This window comes from Balaenoptera borealis, assembly GCF_965194805.1.
Source record: "Balaenoptera borealis genome assembly, chromosome: 7".
Taxonomy (NCBI): Eukaryota; Metazoa; Chordata; class Mammalia; order Artiodactyla; family Balaenopteridae; genus Balaenoptera; species Balaenoptera borealis.
The window spans coordinates 120,212,882-120,237,214 of NC_138864.1; the positions used below are offsets into that span (position 1 = coordinate 120,212,882).

General features: G+C 34.0%; 1 protein-coding gene and 1 long non-coding RNA gene across 19 annotated transcripts in view; one reads left to right on the plus strand and one right to left on the minus strand.

The window, feature by feature from the left end:
* Positions 1-24,333, plus strand: part of LOC309632720 — a 293,593-nt gene that overhangs the window by 262,579 nt on the left and 6,681 nt on the right. The gene's annotated exons all lie outside the window — the stretch shown is intronic.
* LOC309632716 (uncharacterized protein) overlaps positions 1-24,333 on the minus strand; it is a 338,702-nt gene that overhangs the window by 89,896 nt on the left and 224,473 nt on the right. For 15 of the 16 annotated variants that reach the window (XR_014247015.1, XR_014247017.1, XR_014247018.1 and 12 more), the window contains 2 exons: positions 17,143-17,224; positions 10,447-10,549 (listed from right to left, as the gene is read on the minus strand). Coding sequence is in view for 9 of the 16 variants with exons in the window: in XM_082400506.1 (XP_082256632.1) it covers positions 10,447-10,549; positions 17,143-17,224 (185 nt within the window). In the remaining 7 variants the exon portion in view is untranslated. The remainder of the gene's footprint in view (positions 1-10,446; positions 10,550-17,142; positions 17,225-24,333) is intronic. The other variant, XR_014247016.1, reaches the window with a different exon arrangement.

Sequence of the window (24,333 nt, forward strand, 5' to 3'; positions counted from 1 at the left end):
TAAAGTGTATTATTTGTAGACTGTGCTGTTTTTAATACTGTTGTGGATGCAATATTTCATTTAAGGAAACTCATTTAACTATGCTAAACACAAACACAAAAAATTTCTAAATGAAATGACAAAAGAGAATTGAGTCTATGTTTGGTGAAGTGCTATTGAATTGTATGAATTGTTTATATATTTTGGATGTTAGCCCCTTGTCAGATACACAATTCGCAAATATTTTCTCCCGTTCAATAGGTTGCCTTTTCTTGTTGTTGACGTTCCCTTTGCTGTGCAGAAGTGTTTTTTGTTTGTTTTTAGTTTGATGTCCCATTTGTTTCTTTTTGCTTTTGTTGCCTTTGCTTTTGGTGTCACAAGCAAAAAAATCAACCTCCAACATTGATGTCACAGAGCTTACTGCTTTGTTTTCTTCTATGATTTCAGGTTTTACATTCATATTTTTAATCCATCTTGAATTAATTTTTGTGTATGGTATAAGATAGTGGTCCAATTTTATTCTTTTGCATGTGGTTATCCAGTTTTCCCAGCACCAATTATTGAAGAGACTGTCCTATTCCCCTCATATATTCTTGGCTCCTTTGTCATAAATTAATTGACCATTTATGCATAGGTTTATTTCTGGGCTCTCTATTCTGTTCCGTTGATTTATGTGTCTGTTTTTATACCAAGGCCATGCGGTTTTGATAACTATTGCTTTGGTAATATAGTTTGAAATCAGGGAGCATGATGCCCCCAGGTTTGTTCTTATTTCTCAGAATTGCTTTGTCTATTTGCAGTCTTCATGTCCTATACAAATTTTAGGATTGTTCTATTTCTGTGAAAAATGGCATTGGAATTTTGATAGAGCTTGCATTGAATCTGTAGATTGCTTTGGGTAGTGTGGACATTTTAACAATATTAACTCTTCCAGTTCATGAGCATGTAATATCTTTCCATTTATTTGTGTCTTCTTCAATTTATTTCATTAATGTCTTACAGTTTTCAGTGTACAGGTGTTTCACCTCCTTAGTTAAATTTATTCCTAGGTATTTTATTCTTTTTTAAATGCAATTTTAAATGGGACTGTTTTCTTAATTTCTCTTATTGCTATTTCATTGTTAGTATATAGAAACGCATCAGATTTTTGTATATTGATTTTGTGTCCTGCAACATTATTGTATTTTTAAATTATTTCTAATAGTTTTTTGGTGAAGTCTTTAGAGTATTCTCTGTATGAAATCATGTTACCTGCAAATAGTGACAATTTAACTTCTTCATTTCTGATTTGGATGACTTTTATTTTTCTTGCTGAATTGCTCTGGCTAAGACTTCCAATACTATGTTGAATAAGAGTGGTAAGAGTGGGCATCCTTGTGTTCATCATCTTGAGTATGATGTTAACTGTGGGTTTGTCATATGTGGCTATTATTATTATGAGCTATGTTCACACTACACTCACTTTGTTGAGAGTTTTTTTTTGGCTGTGTTGGATCTTCGTTTCTGTGCGAGGGCTTTCTCTAGTTGCGGCGAGCAGGGGCCACTCTTCATCGCGGTGCGCGGGCCTCTCACTATCGCGGCCTCTCTTGTTGCAGAGCACAGGCTCCAGACGCGCAGGCTCAGTAGTTGTGGCTCACGGGCCTAGTTGCTCCGCGGCATGTGGGATCTTTCCAGACCAGGGCTCGAACCTGTGTCCCCTGCATTGGCAGGCAGATTCTCAACCACTGCGCCACCAGGGAAGCCCTGTTGAGAGTTTTTAATCATAAGTGGGTAGGTGTATATCACTGTGAACTTATGTTAGAACTGCTTTTGTTATATTTCATAAGTTCTGTTATTTTACATTTCCATTTTCATTTCTCTGAAGGTATTTTAAATTTTGATTTCTTCTTTGACCCATTGGTTATTCAGTAGCATGTTTTTAATCTCCATGTATCTGTGAATTTTCCAGTTTTCTTCTATAGTTGATTTCCAGTTTCTTACCATTGTGGTCAGAAAAGGTGCTTGGTATGAGTTCAGTCTTCTTAAATTTATTAAGACTTGTTTTGCGGCCTAACATGCAATGTATCCTGGAGAGTGTTCTATATGCAACTGAAAAAAATGTGTATGCTTCTGCTTTGGGATGGAAAGTTCTGTTATATCTGTTAAGTCCATCTGGTCTAATGTGTCATTTAAAGCTGATGTTTCATAATTGATTTTCTGTCTGGATAACCTATCCATTGATGTAAATAGGGTATTAAAGTCCCCAACTATTATTATTTTGCTATCTGTTTTTTCCTTTAGCTCTGTGAATGTTTGCTTTACATATTTAGGTGCTCCTAATGTTGGGTGCATAAATATTTACAATGTTATATCCTCTTGTTTGACTGACCCCCCCTCTATCATTAAGTAATGACCTTCTTTGTCTTCCAGTCTATTTTGTCTGGTATATGCCTAGCAACCCCAGGTTTCTCTTCATTCCCATTTGCATGGGACATCTTTTTCTTTCCCTTCACTTGCAGTCTGTGTGTGTTTTTAAATCTAAAGTTAGTCTCCCTAGGCAACATCTAGATGGGTTTTTTGTTTGTCTGTTTTTTTTAATCCATTCAGTCACTTGATTTCTTTTGATTAGAGAATTTAGTCATTACATTTAAAGTAATTATTGATATGTATGTATTTGTTGTCATTTTGTTAATTGTTTTCTGGATATTTTGTAGTTCCTCTGTTCCTTTATTCTTCTCTGCTCTCTTCCTTTGTTATATGATGATCTTCTGTACTGGTAGTTTTGGTTCCTTTATCTTGACCTTTTGTGTATCTAATTTTTTTTGCTTTTTGGTTACCATTAGGTTTACATTAAAAAAAAATCTCATTTATAACAGTCTATTTTAAGTTAATAGCAAGTTTAAGTATGTTCTAAAGCCTATATTTTTACTCACCCTTCACACATTTTATGTATTTGATGTCACAATTTACATCATTTAACTTGTGTATCAATGAACAAATTATTGTAGTTATATTTTAATTATTTTTGTATTTTAATCTTCATTCTGGATTTATAAATGATTAACCCAACACCTTTACAACATTAGATTATTCTGAACTTTACTGTATATTAAGTTTTACCAGTGAATTTATACCTTCTTATGTTTTTGTTATTAATTCACACCCTTTTGTTTCATCTTAAAGAAGTCCCTGTCACATTTCTTTCAAGGCCAGTCTAATGTTGATGAACTCCTTTACGTTTTGCTGGAAAACTCTTTCTCTCTCCTCCAGTTTTGAAGAATAACTTTGCTGGATAGAGTATTCTTGGTTGTTACTTTTAAAAATTTCAGTCCTTTGAATATATCCTACCACTCCCTTCTGACCTGCAAAGTTTCTGCTAGAAAATCTGCTGGTAGTCTAATGGGGACCCCCTTGCAGGTAGCAAGTGTTTTTCTCTTGCCTCTTTTAAGATTATCCCTTTGTCTTTAACTTCTAATACTTCTATTATAATATTTCTTGATATAGGTCTCTTTGGGTTCATCTCATTAGGAACTCTCTGAGCTTTCTGGATCTGGATGTGTTCCTTCACCAAGGTAGGGAAGTTTTCAGCCGTTCCTTCTACAAATAAGTTTTCTGCCCCTTTCTTTTCCTTCTGGGACTCCTATAATGTGAATGTTCGTCCACTTGTTGTTCCACAAGTCCCTTAAGTTATCTTTAATGTTTTAATTCTTTATTTTTCTACTTTGATTGGGTGACTTCTCTGCCCTGACTTCAAGTTAACTGATCCTTTCTTCTGCTTTTCTAGTCTGTTGTTTAACTCTGCTATTGTATTATTCAGTTCACTTATTGTATTCTTCAGCTCTGTGACTCCTATTGGTACTTTCTTATATTTTCTCTTTGTTGAAATTCTCACTTTTTAAATACATTCTTCTCCTTCTAAGCATGGTGAGCACTGTTATAACCACTATTTTGAACTCTTTATCAGGTAAATCACTTTTCTCCTCTTCATTAAAGTCTTTTACTGAGGTATTATTTTATCCTTTCATTTGGAACATATTCTTTTGTTTCCTCATTTTCCTTTACTCTCTGTATTGGTTTCTGTGCATTAGATAAACACCCACCTCTCTGAGACTTGGAATGGTCTCATGTAAGGGGTGTACCTTATTTCTTCCCTAGTTCTTTCTTTGAGATTGAGATTGTCTCTCAAATCTTCATGGTTGTCCAAGCAGCCTATTTTATTGTGTGTGAGTCCCAGTAGTTGGAGGTGTGCCAACAACTGTCAGTGTCCCCAAGGGGAGGATCTTAGCACCTAGATTAGGTTAATTAGAAGCCAGAACCGCAGGCAGCAGCTTTTAAAGTATGCAGAGTTTGAACTCTTCATCTCAATTTGCTATGGTGTTGTGGGTATCATGGATGCAAGACGTGGGATTTCAAAGCTAGATGTTTTGGGGGCTCATCTCTCAGGTGCAGGTCTGAAAAGTTGGAGTGCCAGATAAGGAGTTCAAACTCTGCTGCTCAGTGAGAAATTTAGGATTTTGAGTTATCTTCCAAGGGTGGGTTGCCATTCCTGGTATGGGGTTTATGGTGATATTGTGACTCAGCCTCTCCTACTTACTTCAATGTTTGTTTGTTAGTTTTTTTCTTGTTCACCCAATGTATAGCAGTTAGTTACTCAGCTAGGTTTTCTCCCAGAGGAAATTGTTCCATATGTAGCTATAGATTTGGTTATGTCCATGGGAAGAGGTGAGTTTAGGATCCTCCTAAGGTGCCATCTTGAACCAGAACTCATTGAATTTTCACTGCAATTAAAGGCTCCGTTACAGATTCAAATGCCTGAAACATGTATTTGAAGGTTACAATGTATTGGCCATTCTGCTAAATTGTAGGGTTTTAAAGATAGATAAAATTAGCATAGGATTTATCCTCAGGGATTTCAAAGTCTCTACATTAGAACTATGTAAAAGATGAAGAACTGGAATGGAATGAGAGCCAGGAACCTGAAAAGTAGGGTGCTGTAAAATATTTTTTTTTAATTCTCAAAATGGAGAATGAGCCTTACCTAGCTTACTGCCAAAGGCAACAGTATACAGTCGTTAGGAGCACAGGTTGGGGAGAGTTCAAATCCCAGCTCCTCCTGGCACTAGCTATAGTGACCTTGGGAATATTACTTACCTTTTCTAAACATTTAAAAGCACTTTACATGCATTGCTTTGCTATGCATCTATTATTTTATCTCTATCAATCATTTCTCTTTTAATTACCTCATATGTCACTGGCCTTGTTGAAATGAAATTACATTTCTTTTATATAAACAAGTTATTATGGCATAGAAGCTCACTAGCAACCTGTGAGAAATTCACATGTTTGGGGCAAATGAGACTAGTGAACATAAATTCCCATCCATATGCCCCTGGACAAGGCTCCAGATCCTTAAATTACCTGTCCTTCCAATGGCTGTCCTTGATGGTGAGTACCCCTCAGCATATGGATGCTTTACTGGACGTACTTATTTTTCTGTTGGCGGTGACCTCTTCTGATGCCCTTGTTCCGACTTGGGGAGGGTATATTCTTTTTTTTCACTAAACTGTCTGACTTTAATCCCTTTACTTTTTTTATATATATAAATTTATTTATTATTTTTTGGCTGTGTTGGGTCTTCGTTTCTGTGCGAGGGCTTTCTATAGTTGCGGTGAGCGGGGGCCACTCTTCATCGCGGTGCGCGGGCCTCTCACTATCGTGGCCTCTCTTGTTGCAGAGCACAGGCTCCAGACGCGCAGGCTCAGTAGTTGTGGCTCAGGGGCCCAGTTGCTCCGCGGCATGTGGGTTCTTCCCAGACCAGGGCTCGAACCCATGTCCCCTGCATTGGCAGGCAGATTCTCAACCACTGCACCACCAGGGAAGCCCCGGGAGGGTATATTCTTTTACATAATTATACATAGTATAGTTCGAGTCCAGGCTGTGACTTTTAGAAAGTTCCCTTATGTTTTGAAATTGGGAAAAATTCAGAATGGAGAGCAATGTAAAAACTGCTATTAGAAATACTTACTTTTAGGGTCTATAGGTCCAAACATGATGTCAGAGTTCTTACTTAGCTCCTTATAATAGGGTCCACTTTAGTCCCCACCATTAGCCTTCTCCAAGTATCTTCACAATTTCTATTTCAGGCACAATAACAACCAGGCCCTAAAACATGCATGCAAAACTTCACTGTCTCATTTCAAAACTCAGTTTATTCCTTGACCCTTCACAATTAATATTGGGATTTTTTTCCTTAGTGGATGCTCCACTTCTTTCCCACAGAATACCCCTCCTGCCAATATGTTCCATAGAATGCATTTTTAATAGTATTAGAGTACATTTTTGAGAGCCTGGGTTATCAAGTAATAAATTGTACTACATATTAGACATAAGTAATCCAGTTCAGGAAGTATCAGACCAACACCAGATATTGTTTTCCAGTCTTTCAATACTCCCATTAATATAAGGTTTTAAAAAGCCCAATATTTACCTGTATCTTAGCATTGGTCTGAAGGATGAAAATGTTTGGACAAGGTACACACACACTTTTATAAAACAAACACTTTGGGGATATAACATATTTACAGGGAAATTCCTTAAATTTGCAGTAGCATTTTATGCTAAATGCACCCACATATCAAATTACTAGCTAGAACTAGTAAAAGATCACTCTGAAGAATATGCCCCTGGAATATTTCCCCTACATTTGGGTCATTCCAGGAACAATAGCAGGTACTAAACTGTATGGGTAAAAGTCAAAGGTACAATAAAGAGATGTTTCCTATACATAGGGGCTCTTGGGTACAAAAATTAAATTTCAATAATTGTAATAAAAAATGGGAATGATTGATTAACAACCTCTAAGTGGAATTTTTATCCTATATAAGTAGAATTTAACATTCAGTTCACATGAGCACAGTATGATGTTAAAGACCAATTGATTTATGTTCCCAGTGTTTCCTTTTGCTTCTGAATATTGCTGTGTTTTCTGAGCTCTAGTTCCTTATCTAATTCCTTTCATATATAATCACTATTACCTAATATAAGATATAATATTCAACTGAAAGACTACTTACATTAAAGAATAACATTTGGAAATTTTAGGGGAAATGCTAATTATAGAGCAACAACAAAAAAGGAAAGTACAACATAAAGCACTTAGCATATATCTACAACCTACCTGATATTTTATATTTTCTGCCTTTATGTTTATGCCTGTTCAACTTACACAACTAATTTTATGAAGTTTTGTTCAGCAAGCATGTGCCCATTGCTTACTAAGTGTGAAGCACTGAGAAATGGGTTGACTTACTTATGGAAATCCCTTTTATCTCTGTCATTTGTGCAATAACACAGTTTAACAGGAGATATATGATTATAGATAGTAGTTACATGTAATGATATACTCAAATACCAACGAAAATAATAACAGAAAGTAAAATCCAAATATAAAGCAGAATGTACAAAAGCATAGTAGCATAGCAGGATAAACAAATTCACCTGTGAATTTTCCGTCTTTCCTCTTCCTCTGTGTCAGTTAAGCATTTCACCTTTCCCATCCTCTAAAGAGAAAATAAACTATATTTTTGTAGTAGATTCTCAAAAGGAAAAACTGTTAAAATAATATACAAATTCTCAAAAGGGATATCTGTCATGGGAGAGGTGAAATACCTCAGCACTTTCCATGATTCTGCACATTATGAAGAAAATGAAAAGTGTGATGGGATAAAATGTTAGAGTGAAGATAGTTTGGATGAGAACAAACAACAATGTCATTTTGAAGTCAGAGCACTGGAAGCTCCCACAAATTACAGATACCAGATAATGTGTAAAAGCTGCTTTATATAAGAGTGGCTGTGTGTAAGCAATTGAACTTTCCTAAGTGCTTGAGTAATGCTTGAACCTCCTCTTTGACACATAAGTTTTAAATGTGACACTACCATGGGGACTTGACTGTAAGAGTCAGGAACTTTGAGGTGTTGCAATAGCATGAGTGGGCTTTCTGTAATTTGGAAAGACATGTATTTATGCATTCCTGACATACACATTAGAAGAATATAGAAGTAGGTATGGGAGGAGTGCTGAGAAGGGGACAGGCAGGAGAGATCATAAAATGCTTGGATAATAGGACAGTGGTAGAGCACAGGAGCAATAAAGATGTATAGTTGAGACTCTCCACTTAGTGCACTGCAGTGAATCTCCAAATTGTGCAGGTAGTGCTGCAGAATGGTAAGAGATCTATCGAGATGTGGAGAGCTGGGAGTAAGGAGAAAGAGTAAAGTAAAGGTCCTCAGTGATCCAAAACCTGGTAACCAGATTGTATATCATAGAGATTTCACCATGCTTTGCAAAGCTGGCACCTGAGCTGTAAAGCAAAAAGAGATCTCTATAGCCTTAAAAGATCTCTAGAGTCTTATTCATATCTAGTGGGCAAATGAATATAACCAAACCTGCAACAAAATTTAAACCCAATTCACTGCAGATTAACTTTACTTAGTTCTCTGCCTACAGCTGTGACACAATGACACCAGTGTGCCTTTTCCTGGGGATAAATATGACTTAAGTCCCTATTCTTATTGTAAAAATAATGTCAAGCAGTTTTAAAAAATACAAGGCATGATAAGGAAAAAGAAAATGTTACACATGATCAAGGGAAAAACAGTCAGTAAAATCAGACTCACAAATTACCAGGTAAGACTTTAAAATAACTATTAAAAATATTAAACACGTTAAGCATGAACTAACAGGTGAGAAATTTCAACAGAGATAAATGAAATCCCCCTTCCTCCCAAAAAAACAACCAAATGAAAATGCTAGCTATGAAAAATACTATATTTGTTGATTTTATCAATAGATTGAACACAACAGAAGAAAGGAGCCATGGATTAGTAGAAAAGTCAGTAAAAATTATCAAAACTAAAACTAAACGAGAAGAAAATTAAGAAAATGTAACATAGAATCTAAGACATTCAGACAATATTAAATGAAATATAAAATGTAATTGAAATGCCAGAAAGAGAGAAAAGATAATGACTGGAATTTTCCACGATTGAACAAACTAACCACTCTGCAGATTCAAAAACCCAGACACTCCCAGGCAGGATAAATGCCAAGAAAACCACAATTTGACATATTGTAGTTACACTGGTACTAGGAAAGATAAAGAGAAATTTAAAAAAATAGATTGAAGAGGGTCATAGTCCATAAAAGGACACAGCTTTAGGACAGATGGGTGACTTCTCATTCAAAATGAGAGAGGATAAAAGAGATTGAAATATTTTAAACTAGCACAAGGAAAAAATCTGCTAGCTCAGAATTCTACATATAGCAGAATTTCCCTTCAAAATGAAAGAAAAATAAAGATATTTTCAGAAACATAAATAAGAGAAATACTGTCTCCAACAGACATGCATGTACAGATATACTATAAAAATTTCCTCAGGGCAAAGGGTGATAATATCACACTGAGGCCTTAAACTACAGAATAGAATAAAGAGTGATTATATGTACATGAAATTATTATTTTCATATTTTATTTTTTTTCACAAGCAACTTACTACTTTAGGCAAAATACTAGTGTTTTATACATAAAACAAAGGGAAAAAAAGCATAAAACATAAATGAGGTGTGAAATTAGACTATTATTCATAATATTTGAAATTAAATTTTAAGCTCAAGATAGTTTTATTTTAATAATGATTATTCTAAAGATTAAACAAAGAAACATAGCTAAGATGACAATAGAAGATGTAAAATAGCATACTAAAAAATTATTCAATACATCTACAAGAAGGCAGAAACAGGAATAAAAGCACAAATGGGAAAAATACAAAACAAATATCAAGATGGTTGACTTAAAAAAGGGCTGATATGGTTTGGGTTAAGTTTAAATGACTAAACATTCATTGTAAAGGAAGAGATTGTCACAAAGGGGAAAAAAACAATTACCAAGACTGTTTACACTGCAAATTTACATATTTAAGTATAAAAACATAGACCATTATGGTACTTACAACACTAAACATTAAGTGTATTATTTAGGTGCTATACACTGAATGTTTGTGTCCCACCAAAATTCAAATGTTGAAATCTTAACCCTCAATGTAACAGTATTAAGAGATGGGCATTTGCGATATAACTAGATCATGAGGCAGGAGCCTTTATGAATAATGTTAGTACCTATATGAATGGGACCCTAGAGAGTTCCCTTGCTGCTTCTACCATGTGAAGACACTAAGGAAATGACCATCTGTGAACCAGGAAGTGGGCTCTCACCACACACCAAATCTGCTGGAACCTTGATTTGGACTTCCCAACCTCCAGGACTGTGAGAAATAAATGATTGTTGTTTAAGCCCCCCAGTCTATGTTATTGTTATGGCAGCCCAAATGGACTAAAACACCAGGGTTCTCCACAGAAATAGAACCAAAAGGACAAACACACATCCGTTTGGCATATTTTTGACATATATATTCTAAGGAATTGACTTACGTGACGATGGAAATTGATAAGTCCTAAGATCTGCAGTTGGGAAGCTGGAGGCCTGGGAGCGCCAGTGATGTAGTTTCAGTGTGAAGGAAGGCAGACTCAAGACCTACAAAGAGTTAATATTTCAGTTCAGTTCTGAAGGCAGGAAAAGACAATGTCCCTGCTCAAAGGCAGTTATGTGGGGGGAGCATCAGCCTTTTTGTTCTGTTCAGGCCTTAACTTATTGGACACGAGGCCCACCCACATTAGGGAGAACAATTCGCTTTACTCGTTCTATTGATTCAAATGCTAATCCTCATGGACACACCAAGAGTAATGTTTAACAAAATGTCTGGGCACCGCATGGCACAGTCAAGTTGACAAAACAATTTAACCATCACACTAATCGTAAAACAAGCTAGATTAGTATCTGATAATGTAGGTTTCAAGACAGAGTATTACCGATACAGGTACCTTAGAGTTATTGTGGGTTCAGCTCCAGACCACTGAAATAAAGGGAATATTGCAATAAAGCAAGTCATAAAAATTTTTCGGTTTCCCAGTGCATATAAAAGTTATGTTTACACCATATTGTAGTCTGTTAAGTGTGCAAAATCATTACATCTAAAAAAACAATGTACATACCTTAATTAAAAAATAGTTTATTGCTAAAAATGCTAAGCCCTCATTTGAGCCTTCAGCGAGTTGTAATCTTTTTGCAATAGTAACACCAAAGATCACTGATCTCAGATTATCATAACAAGTATAATAATGAAAAAGTTTGAAATATTTTGAAAATTACCAAAATGTGACACAGAGACACAAAGTGAGCAAATATTGTTGAAAAAAACGGCACCGATATACTTGACACAGGGTTGTCACAAACCTTCAATTTGTGAAAAATGCAATATCTGCAAAGTACAATACAATGAAGTATGCCTGTAATAAAAAGGGACATTTCATAATGATAAAATAATCAATTTATCAAGAAAATTTAACAAGCCTAAACAAATATGTACCTAAAGCAAAAAATTTTAAATATATCTAAAAAATAGTAACAGAATCAAAGAAAAATATATACACACCTACAATCATAACTGAATATTTTAACACCTCTTCCTCAGTAACCAACAGGAGAAGCAAGTTAGTAAGGATATATGATTTAAACTATACTTCCAAAATTTTTGAAAAAATTGATATTTTGTGTGTATGTATTTATTACAGATCATTGAAATCTATTTGACATATAACATTGTATAAATTTAAGGTGTACACCACGTTGATTTGATACATTTGTATATTGTAATATGACTGGCACTATAATAATAGTTAGTACCTCACCTAATTGTCATTCATTTTTGTCCTGGGAATAATTAGCAAGTTTGATGATTATAATACAATATTGTTGTCTATATTCACTATACAGTACATTAGATCTCCAGGACATATTTATCTACTAATTGCAAGTTTATGCACTATAAACAACATTTCTCCTATTTCCCCATTCTCCACCCCTAGTAACCACCATTTACTCCCTGTTTTTATTATTTTGGATTTTTTAGATTCCACATATAAGTAGATATCATACATATTAGTCTTTCTCTGACTTGTCTAACTTAGCATAATGTCCTCAAGGTCCATCCATGTTATCACAAATAGCAAGATTTCCTTCTGTCTCATGGCTGAATAATATCACACTGTGTGTGTGTGTGTGTGTGTGTGTGTGTGTGTGTGTGTGTGTGTGTGTGTGTGTGTGTGTTTATACCATATCTTCTTTATCCATTCATCCACTGACAAACACTTAGGTTATTTCCACATAATTGTTATTTATAGAACATTATACCCAACAACAACAGAATACACATGCTTTTCAAGTGCATGTAAAATGTTAACCAATATAGTCCTTTGCTGGGCCAAAAGACAAATCTCAATACTTTACAAAGTGTTGAAATCATACAGAATAAGTTTTCTGACAATAACAGTGTTAAATTACAAATCAATAAGAATACAATATCTGTAAAATCCTAAAGTGTTTGGAATTTAAACAGCATACATCTAAATAACACAAGAGTCAAAGAAGGAATCATAAAGAAAAATAGAAATATTTTAAGCCTGCTGAAAATGAAAACACATCATATTCAAATTTGTAGATTGCAGCTAAAGCGGTGATTAGAAGAAAATGCATTGCAGTTAAGAGACTACTTAGGAAAGATAAAGGTTAAAATTAGTGATCTATGCTTTCACTTCAGAAGCTAGAAACAGAAGGACAAATTAAACATATATAATCACAATAAATAAACTAAGGGAGTAAAATAATGAAATAGAAAACAGATAATTAAGAAAAACAAATCAAAAGCTCATCCTTGAGATTTTAATAAAATTTATAAACACGTAGTAAGACTGATTGGGAAAAAAAACTAAAGAGAGATACAGAATTGATGAATGCATTGAATAAAATATAGGACATTATTTGAAGAGCTTTCTAACAATGAGTATACCCACTTGATCGAAAGACTATTTACCAAAAATATAAAGCAAACAAAATTGAAATAGAAAACTGAATAGAAAATTTGAATAAATTAAAGATTAATCTTTTAATTAAAAATCTTCTCAGCAACAAAATTCCAGACCCAGAGGTCTTCAATGGTGATTTCTATCAATGATTAAAGGAAGAAATTATACCAGTTTCACACAAAATCTTTAATAAAGCAAAAGAGGCCAGAACCCTTTTAATTTCCTTCTTCATGTCCCATTATCACCCTATACCAATGCCTGATAAAGACATTACAAGAAAGTAAAATTAGAAACTGATTATCTTTGTGAACATACACACAAAAATCCTTTACAAGTTAGCAAATCAAATTCAGCATCCTATAAATGGCATATATAAAACCCAGTATATTTATCCCTGGAAAGCAAACTTGGTTCAGCAGTTGAAAATTAACAGTACAACACAATAATGTAGAAATATTGTATGATCATTGTAACACATGAAGAATAAGGATTTAAAAAGTTTCATAAAATCAATTTTAAAATCTTACTGAATTAGGAATAGAATGGTATTTCCACCATCTGTCGTAAGATATCTATGAAAAACGTATGTGTAACATCAAACTTAATGGTAAAATATTGAATATTTTGTCCTAATACAGGAAGAAGACAACTATAGGCACTTTCACCACTTCTATTCCATAGTGTACTGGAAATATTAGAGACAATAAGATAAGAAAAAGACACAAAAGGCAGAATTGTAGAGGAAGTCAAACTCTCATCGTTGGAGGATAACATGATTGTGCATACAGAAACCCTATGAAATCTACATATAAACATTTTTATGGGTTGAATTATGTCTCTAAAAATTCATATGTTGAAATCTTAACCCCAAGTACCTCAGAATGTGACTTATTTGGAAATAGGGTCATTGCAGATATAACTAGATGAGATCATACTGGAGAAAGGTAGGCCACTACTAATCTTATATGACTGATGTCATTATGAAAAGGGAAATTTGGACACAGACATGCATTTAGAAAGCACGTTTTGTGAAATTGGAGTTATACTGCCAACAAAGAATGTTCCAGAAGCTAGGGGAAAGTCCTGGAACAAATCTTCCCCTAATACTTTCAAAGGGAGCATGACTCTGCCAACACCTTAATCTTGGACATCTAGCTTCCAGAACTGGGAGACAATATTGTTGTTTAAGCCCCTCAGCTTGTGATATTTTGTTTCGGCAGCCCTAGCAAACTAAGACAAACATAACTCCTAGAACTAGCAAGTAAATTTAGCTTGTGGGAAACAAAGTCAATATAAAGAATTTAAAATGTATTTCTATATGCTAACAACAAATAATTTGAAAAAAATTAAAATGTCATTTACAATAACATCAAAAAAACATAAATTATCTCCAAATAAATCCAACAAAAGATGTAGAAGAACTATACCTGAAACCAACAAAACATTGTTGAGGTAAATTAAGGAGACCCACATGAGTGGAGTTATATACCAAGTACAAATTTTGCTAGAATGGACACAATATTGTTAAGATATTCACTTTCCCTAAATGGATATATAAATTCAATGTCATCCCAATCAAAGTTTTAGCAGCATTTGAAGAAATTGTCATCCTGCTTCTAAAATTTACATAAAAATGCAAAGATCTCAAGTAGATAAAACAGTATTTTAAAAAAGCAACAAAGGTGTAAGATCAACACTATTTTGTGCCCAGATTTTCTATAAACTACAGTGATTGAGACAATGTACAATGAATGAAAAGATAGAAAAATATCCAGAAAAGAGATTCCAGAAATAGACCCATTACAACTCAAACCAAAAATACCTACTCAGTTGCTATTTTTTTTGGTTAAATCAGTGATTTTCCCAAAAACTTGTTCCACAGAACACTGCTTTGTGGGATGCAAATACATTCTAACAAGATTTTTAAAAAATCCATGAGGAAATAGCTTTGGGAGACTGGGATAAAATATAGGTGTCTTTACTGCAGGGGGTTCAGAAGGGTTTTAATATGTAAATGTGCAATTAAAAGCTCTAAAGAATGTGCAGAGATCCCCAAATTTATTTGGCTTTGGAAATGGTTTCTGTCAGTATATCCCATGTGAGGGAATTTCAAATAAACACTTTGATGAACAATAGGCTAGAGCTGTTAAGTATATATAGATAGGGAAAGGATAGACTCCTCGATAAATGGTGCAGGAAAAACTGGATATCCACACACAAAAGAATGAAACTGGACCCTTATCTTACACTGCATACAAAAACCAACTCAAAATATATTAAAGATTTAAATGTAAGACCTAAAACTATTCCTAGAAGAAAGCATAAAGAAAATATCCTTGACATTAACCTTGGCAACGAATTTTTGGGTATGACACCAAAAGCTTAGGCAACAAAAGCAAAAATAAATGAGTGGGATTAAATCAAACCAAAAAGTTCCTGCACAATAAAAGCAACAATCAACAAGATGAAAAGGCAACCTAAGGATCAGGAGGAAATCTTTTCAAATCATATATCTGATTAGAGGTTATCCAAAATATCTAAGGAGCCTATACAATTCAATACCAATAATCAAACGACTTGATTTTAAAAATGGACAAAGGACATGAATACACATTTTTTCAAAAAAGACATAAAGATGTTGGTGTTTTTACTATGCTGCTGCTACCAGAGAGGTGCTGAGAAACAAGCAAGATGTCCTCTATTATCTCATGGTGAAAAAAATCAAACCACTGGAAGGTATTGAAAAGTATTGCACAGGTATCAATTAACATAGACACCTGTGCATATTGGAGATTTTTCTTTCTTATTTAAGATTTAATTGACTTTTCCATATTTGTTATTTAGGTAACAAATAATGTGATAAAATGTCAGTCTAAAATTGTTCCTCCACCTATGAATTAGCACATTATCTTTTCTGTACTGATTTATTAACATTGAGGCACTTATAATTTGTTTTGTGTTTTTTACACATATATCTTGTTTCCTTCATGATATATGAGCTCATTGAGGGCACACAAATATACTCTGTTCAACTTTTAAAGAGTCTAGAAAATTTTGCAAATAAATAGTCAATCAGGAAACATATGCTGAATTCATCTAAGCAACTTCTTATAAAGCAAGCATATGGACCATTTCTGCTACAACATGTGTAGACCTTTAAAACAATAAAAACAACAGAAAATCCCAAATAAACTTATAATACTTTACTTTTTGGATATAATAATTATTAAAATATTTACTTTGTGACATTAAAATAATAATTTGATTAGCATTTATTATGGTTTGATTTTAAATTTTAGAGGATTAAATATTTACAAAACTAATTTCCTTATTTTCCCTAATTATTAAAAAAGCTAATTTGTTCTTGGGACATCTTACAATCCTTCAGAAAGGATTTCAACTTAATACTACACTAACACTAAAAATAGTATAAGAAATTTTAAAGTAATTTATTCTAAGTTAACTTTTCTGAATTTAAGTGATGAGGAAAATTCTTTCCCTATTCCAATTCTAGCACTGTGTTATATTTTGTGTGACATCTAACAGTTTATGTTAATTCAATAATGTTGATTTGCATACATCAGATTGATTTATGAAATGCTTGAATGTCAGAAAAATTCATGTCAGCAAGTAACAAATAATCTTTCTAATTTACTAACACTATAATTTATATTTTGAGTATAGATTTGTATATATTTTAGATATCCCAAGGAAAGGATTTCATTGCTAATATATCTGATTTTATAAAGCATGTTATTGAAAAACTATAGATATCAAGTGGAAGTTATATATATATTTCTTATCAAGACACTGCAGTTTAAATCAAACAGAGGTGAAGAAATAATAAAACCGTAAAGACAGAAGAACCCAGTCCTTGAGAGTTAACATTCTACCTATTTATAAAGAAGGAAACATGTAATGTCCTACTCAAAAGACAATCTCCTGGAGGTATATAAAAGCAGTTTATGAAAACATTTTTGTATAACAGTCTGTATATTAATTAGATATTTTGCTATATGTTGCATGAAGAGTTAAGTAATTTACCTAAGGACACATAATATATCACATACATTGTATATTTTATTTCCTAAACCTCAATCTAGGTAACAAACCAAATTACAGTTCTAATTAGTAGTTTCACAACCAAATAAATTTTCAAATTTTGGCTCCTGAACACATTATGAATATCAATAATGTCATTATTACCTTTAGATTTAATAAAGTGATATTAGGTTCATCATTCATGGTTATGAATATCACTAGAAGAAAATCAGGTTCCATTGTGGCACTGAAATAAAAACACATCAATGGATATTATTATTTAACTGTAAAGACTCATTGTAATGAAAGCAAAATCATCTTGACATAAATTATTATATTTTTATTTGGGTAATCTAATGGAGGTACCATAGACTTATATTCTGCTAAACTTTTCATCTTTTATTTTGCTTTAATATCCCATTAGGTAATTATTTAATTGATTTTAAATACGTATAGGTTATTTCTGTTTAATAGTGTTTTATATAAAATTTCCAAACTGGATTTTAACATCTGCACTTGACGAGAAATTACAATCATATACCACTAGAAGTGGTTGAATATTTTGGTTTATTTACACATTTTAAAATTATGTGTTTAATCCAAATGATATGTTGAACTCTTTTTAAAAATAAAAGTTTTAGCCGTTGTTATGTTTAAAGGATGAGTACATCATTAATGAACACTTTATTAAAGCTTAAATGATAATAATAGTCAATCTTTCTTAGCAATTAGTAGTATTAATAATAAAATCTGATTCTTTTGGTCCAGTATCAGGATTTTTTAAAGAGAAGTGGTCCCTGACATAAAAATAAATGAAGGGGCTTCCCTGGTGGCGCAGTGGTTGAGAATCTGCCTGCCAATGCAGGGGACAGGGGTTCGAGCCCTGGTCTGGGAAGATCCCACATGCCACGGAGCAACTAGGCCCGTGAGCCACAACTACTGAGCCTGCGCGTCTGGAGCCTGTGCTCCGCAACAAGAGAGGCCGCGATAGTGAGAGGCCCGCGCACCGTGATGAAGAGTGGCCCCCACTTGCCACAACTACAGAAAGCCCTCGCACAGAAATGAAGACCCAACACAGCCATAAATAAATAAATAAATAAAATAAATAAATAAAAATAAATGAAATCCTATAAAAATAGCCCTGGAGTACAGAACACTTTGAGATAAAGGAAGGGAAACAGTCCTTGTTTAGCCACGGCCACACTGATATGCTCAGTTTTCTGAGATAGATCACACAATGCACCTTTTTAATTTGCACTTATTTTGCTTTTCTTTTTCTATTTGCTTAATGGGAAACCTGAGGTGATAGAATTAAGATCTTCCTCCTCTTCTAATATAGGGACTTAGTGGTACATTTTTGGCTAAATATTGCTTGTAGGGTATCAACACAAATTTTTATATGTAATTTTTAAATTTTCATTCAGTTTGAAATATATTCTAAGTTCACTTTTGATTTCCATTTTGACGTATGAGTTTTTTAGAAGTGTGTCATTCATTTTCTAAGCATGTGGGGATTTGCCAAAGAAGCTTCTGCTATTGATTTCTAATGTAAATCCATTAAGGTCAGAGCACATATTTCTTTAGTAATTTAGTGCTTTTAATTTATTGAGATTTATGTCCCAGAATATGTTCTATCAAGGTCAATGTTTTATGTGCACTTGAAAAAAAAGTATATTCTATTGTTGGATGGAATGTTTTATTAATATCACTTAGGTCAAGTTTATTCATAGTGTTGTTCAAATTTTTAACATCTTTATTGTGTACCTGTTCTATCAACTGTTGAGAAAGTATTGAATTTGAAATCAACAACTATAACTGTTGATTTGTCTAATTCTCCTTCTGGTTTTATAAGTTTTCCTTTCATGTTTTTGAAGTACTATTATTAAGTACATAAAGGTTAAGGACCTGTTATGCACTCTTGATTAAATTACCTCTTTAAAATTAGGGAATGACTATCTCCAGCTATATATTTTTTGCTCTGAAATACACTTGACCTGATTTTAGGAGATCTATTCCAGCTTTGGTGATTACTCTCAGAATGTTCCATTTTTTCATTCATGAAATGAAATTTTGTAGGCAGTTTATAGTTAGGTCTTGCTTTTTTATTCAACTATCTCTATTAGTTGGGCTCTTTAGATCATTTTACATTTTTAAAATTTTGATATGGTTAAGATTAAATCTATCATCTTACTATTAATTTTCTATTTCTCCCACTTAGTCTTTGTTACTATTTTCTGGTTTTTTTCCTGCCTTTTTAATTTCCTGTGTCTTTTTTTTTTTTAACATCTTTATTGGGGTATAATTGCTTTACAATGGTGTGTTAGTTTCTGCTTTATAGCAAAGTGAATCAGCTATACATATATATATATATCCCCATGTCTCCTCCCTCTTGCGTCACCCTCCCCCCCTCCCTATCCCACCCGTCTAGATGGTCACAAAGCACTGAGCTGATCTACCTGTGCCATGTGGCTGATTCCCACTAGCTATCTATTTTACATTTGGTAGTGTATATATGTCCATGCCATTCTCTCACTTTGTCCCAGCTTACCCTTCCCCCTCTCTGTGTCCTCAAGTCCTTTCTCTACGTCTGCATCGTTATTTCTCTCCTGCCCCTAGGTTCTTCAGAACCATTTTTTTTTTTTTAGATTCCATATATATGTGTTAGCATACGGTATTTGTTTTAATCTTTCTGACTTACTTCACTCTGTATGACAGACTCTAACTCCATCCACCTCACTACAAATAACTCATATTTCATTTCTTCCTTTTATGGCTGAGTAAAAGCCATATATTGTATATATGTGCCACATCTTCTTTATCCATTCATCTGTCGGTGGACACTTAGGTTGCTTCCACATCCTGGCTATTGTAAATAGAGCTTCAGTGAACATTGTGGTACATGAGTCTTTGTGAATTATGGATTTCTCACGGTATATGCCCAGTGGTGGGATTGCTGGGTCGTATGGTAGTTCTATTTTTAGTTTTTTAAGGAACGTCCATACTGTTCTCCATAGTGGCTGTATCAATTTACATTCCCAGCAAGAGTGCAAGAGGGTTCCCTTTTCTCCACACCCTCTCCAGCATTTATTGTTTGAGGATTTTTTTATGATAGCCATTCTGACTGGTGTGTGGTTATCGATACCTCATTGTAGTTTTGATTTGCATTTCTCAAATGATTAGTGATGTTGAGCATTCTTTCATGTTATTGTTGGCTATCTGTATATCTTCTTTGGAGAAATATCTATTTAGGTCTTCTGCCCATTATAGGACAGGGTTGTTTGTTTTTTTGATATTGAAATGCATGAGCTACTTGTAAATTGTGGAGATTAATCCTTTGTCAGTTGCTTCATTTGCAAATATTTTCTGCCATTCTGAGGGCTGTCATTTTCTCTTATGTTTTCCTTTGTTGTACAAAAGCTTTTAAGTTTCATTAGGTCCCATTTGTTAATTTTCCTTTTTATTTCCATTTCTCTAGGAGGTGGGTCAAAAAGGATCTTGCTGTGATTTATGTCATAGTGTTCTGCCTATGTTTTCTTCTAAGAGTTTTATAGTATCTGGTCTTACATTTAGGTCTTTAATCCATTTTGAGTCTATTTTTGTGTATGGTGTTAGGGAGTGTTCTAATTTCATTCTTTTACATGTAGCTGCCCATTTTTCCCAGCACCACTTATTGAAGAGGCTGTCATTTCTCCATTGTATATTCTTTCCTCCTTTATCAAAAATAAGGTGACCATATGTGCGTGGGTTTATCTCTGGGCTTTCTATCCTGTTCCATTGAACTATACTTCTGTTTTTATGCCAGTACCATACAGTCTTGATGAATGTAGCTTTGTAGTATAGTCTGAAGTCAGGGAGCCTGATTCCTCCAGCTCCATTTTTCTTTCTCAAGATTGCTTTGTGTATTCGGAGTCTTTTGTGTTTCCACACAAATTGTGAAATTTTTTGTTCTAGTTCTGTGAAAAATGCCAGTGGTAGTTTGATAGGGATTGCATTGAATCTGTAGATTGCTTTGCGTAGTATAATCATTTTCACAATGTTGATTCTTCCAATCCAAGAACATGGTCTATCTCACCATCTGTTTTTATCATCTTTAATTTCTTTAATCAGTGTCTTATAGTTTTCTGCATATAGGTCTTTTGTCTCCTTAGGTAGTTTTATTCCTAGGTATTTTATTCTTTTTGTTGCAGTGGTAAATGGGAGTGTTTATTTAATTTCTCTTTCAGATTTTTCATCATTAGTGTATAGGAATGCAGGAGATTTCTGTGCATTAATTTTGTGTATCCTGCTACTTTACCAAATTCATTGATTAGCTCTAGTAGTTTTCTGGTAGCATCTTTAGGATTCTCTATGTATAGTATCATGTCATCTGCAAACAGTGACAGCTTTACTTCTTTTCCAATTTGGATTCCTTTTATTTCCTTTTCTTCTCTGATTGCTGTGGCTAAAACTTCCAAAACTTTGTTGAATAATAGTGGTAAGTGGACAATCTTTTCTTGTTCCTGATCTTAGAGGAAATGGTTTCAGTTTTTCACCACTGAGAATGATGTTGGCTGTGGGTTTGTCATATATGGCCCTTATGTTGAGGTAAGTTCCCTCTATGCCTACTTTCTGGAGGGTTTTTATCATAAATGGGTGTTGAATTTTGTTGAAAGCTTTTCCTGCATCTATTGAGATGATCATATGGTTTTTCTCCTTCAATTTGTTAGTATGGTTTATCACATTGATTGACTTGCATATATAGAAGAATCCTTGCATTCCTGGGATAAACCTCACTTGATCATGGTGTATGATCCTCTTAACGTGCTGTTAGATTCTGTTTGCTAGTATTTTGCTGGGGATTTTTGCATCTATGTTCATCAGTGATATTGGCCTGTAGTTTTCTTTTTTGTGACATCTTTGTCTGGTTTTCGTCTCAGGGTGATGGTGGCCTCGTAGAATGAGTTTGGGAGTGTCCCTCCCTCTGCTATATTTTGGAAGAGTTTGAGAAGGATAGGTGTTAGCTCTTCTCTCAATGTTTGATAGAATTCTCCTGCGAAGCCATCTGGTCCTGGACTTTTGTTTGTTGGACGATTTTTAATTCCAGTCTCAATTTCAGTCCTTGTGATTGGCCTGTTTATATTTTCTATTTCTTCCTGGTTCAGTCTTGGAAGGTTGTACTTTTCTAAGAATTTGTCCATTTCTTCCAGGTTGTCCATTTTATTGGCATAGAGTTGCTTGTAGTAATCTCTCATGATACTTTGTATTTCTGCAGTGTCAGTTGTTAACTTCTCCTTTTTTCATTTCTAGTTCTATTGACTTGAGTCTTCTCCCTTTCTTTTCTTGATGAGTCTGGCTAATTGTTTATCAATTTTGTTTATCTTCTCAAAGAACCAGGTTTGCTCTTTGATCTTTGCTATTGTTTTCTTTGTTTCCATTCATTTATTTCTGATCTGATCTTTATGATTTTTTTCCTTCTGCTAACTCTGGGTTTTTTTGGTTTTTTCTCTAATTGTTTTAGGTGTAAGGTTGGGTTGTTTATTTGAGATGTTTCTTGTTTCTTGAGGTAGGATTTTATTGCTGTAAAGTTCCCTCTTAGAACTGCTTATGCTGCATCCCATAGGTTTTGGGTCATCGTGTTTTCACTGTCATTTGTTTCTAGGTATTTTTTGATTTCCTCTTTGATTTCTTCAGTGATCTCTTGGTTATTTAGTAGTGTATTATTTAGCCTCCATGTGTTTGTATTTTTTACAGATTTTTTCCTGTAATTGATACCTCGTCTCCTAGTGCTTTGGTCAGAAAAGATACTTGATACGATTTCAACTTTCTTAAATTTACCAAGGCTTGATTTGTGACCCAAGATATGATCTATCCTGGAGAATGTTCCATGAGCACTTGAGAAGAAAGTATATTCTTCTCAGGAATGTCCTGTTTTTGGATGGAATGTCCTGTAAACATCAATTAAGTCCATCTTGTTTAATGTATCATTCAAAGCTTGTGTTCCCTTATTTATTTTAATTTTGGATAATCTGTCCATTGGTGAAATGGGGATGATAAAGTCCCCTAGTATGATTGTGTTACTGTCGATGTCTCCTTTAATGGCTATTAGTATTTGCCTTATGTATTGAGGTGCTCCTATGTTGGGTGCATAAATATTTACAATTGTTATATCTTCTTCTTGGATGGATCATTTAATCATTATGTAGTGTCCTTCTTTGTCCTTGTATTAGTCTTTATTTTAAAGTCTATTTTGTCTGATATGAGAATTGCTACTCCAGCTTCCTTTTGATTTCCATTTGCATGGAATATCTTTTTCCATCTCTCACTTTCAGTCTGTATGTGTCCCTAAGTCTGAAGTGGGTCTTTTGTAGACAGCATATATACGGGTTTTGTTTTTGTAGCCATTCAGCTAGTCTATGTCTTTTGGTTGGAGCATTTAATCCATTTACATTTAAGGTAATTATCGATATGTATGTATGTTCCTATTACCATTTTCTTAATCGTTTTGGGTTTGTTATTGTAGGTCTTTTCCTTCTCTTTTGTTTCCTGCCTAGAGAAGTTCCTTTAGTATTTGTTGTAAAGCTGGTTTGGTGGTGCTGAATTCTCTTAGCTTTTGCTTGTCTGTAAAGGTTTTAATTTCTCCATCAAATCTGAATGAGATCCTTGCTGGGTAGAGTAATCTTGGTTGTAGGTTTTTCTCCTTCATCACTTTAAATATGTCCTGCCACTCCCTTCTGGCTTGCAGAGTTTCTGCTGAAAGATCAGCTGTTAACCTTGTGGTGATTCCCTTATGTGTTATTTGTTGTTTTTCCCTTGCTGCTTTAAATTTTTTTTTCTATTTAATTTTTGATAGTTTGATTAATATGTGTCTTGGTGTGTTTCTCCTTGGATTTATCCTGTATGGGACTCTCTGCACTTCCTGGACTTGATTGACTATTTCCTTTCCCATATTAGGGACGTTTTCAACTATAATCTCTTCAAATATTTTCTCAGTCCCTTTCTTTTTCTCTTCTTCTTCTGGGACCCCTATAATTCACATGTTGGTGCATTTAATGTTGTCCCAGAGGGCTCTGAGACTGTCCTCAATCTTTTCATTCTTTTTTCTTTATTCTGCTCTGCATTAGTTATTTCCACTATTTTATCTTCCAGGTCACTTATCCATTCTTCTGCCTCAGTTGTTCTGCTATTGATTCCTTCTAGAGAAATTTTAAGTTCATTTGTTGTGTTTTTCATCATTGTTTGTTTGCTCTTTAGTTCTTCTAGGTCCTTGTTAAACGTTTCTTGTATTTTCCCCATTCTATTTCCAAGATTTTGGATCATCTTTACTATCATTACTCTGAATTCTTTTTCAGGTAGTCTGCCTATTTCCTCTTCATTTGT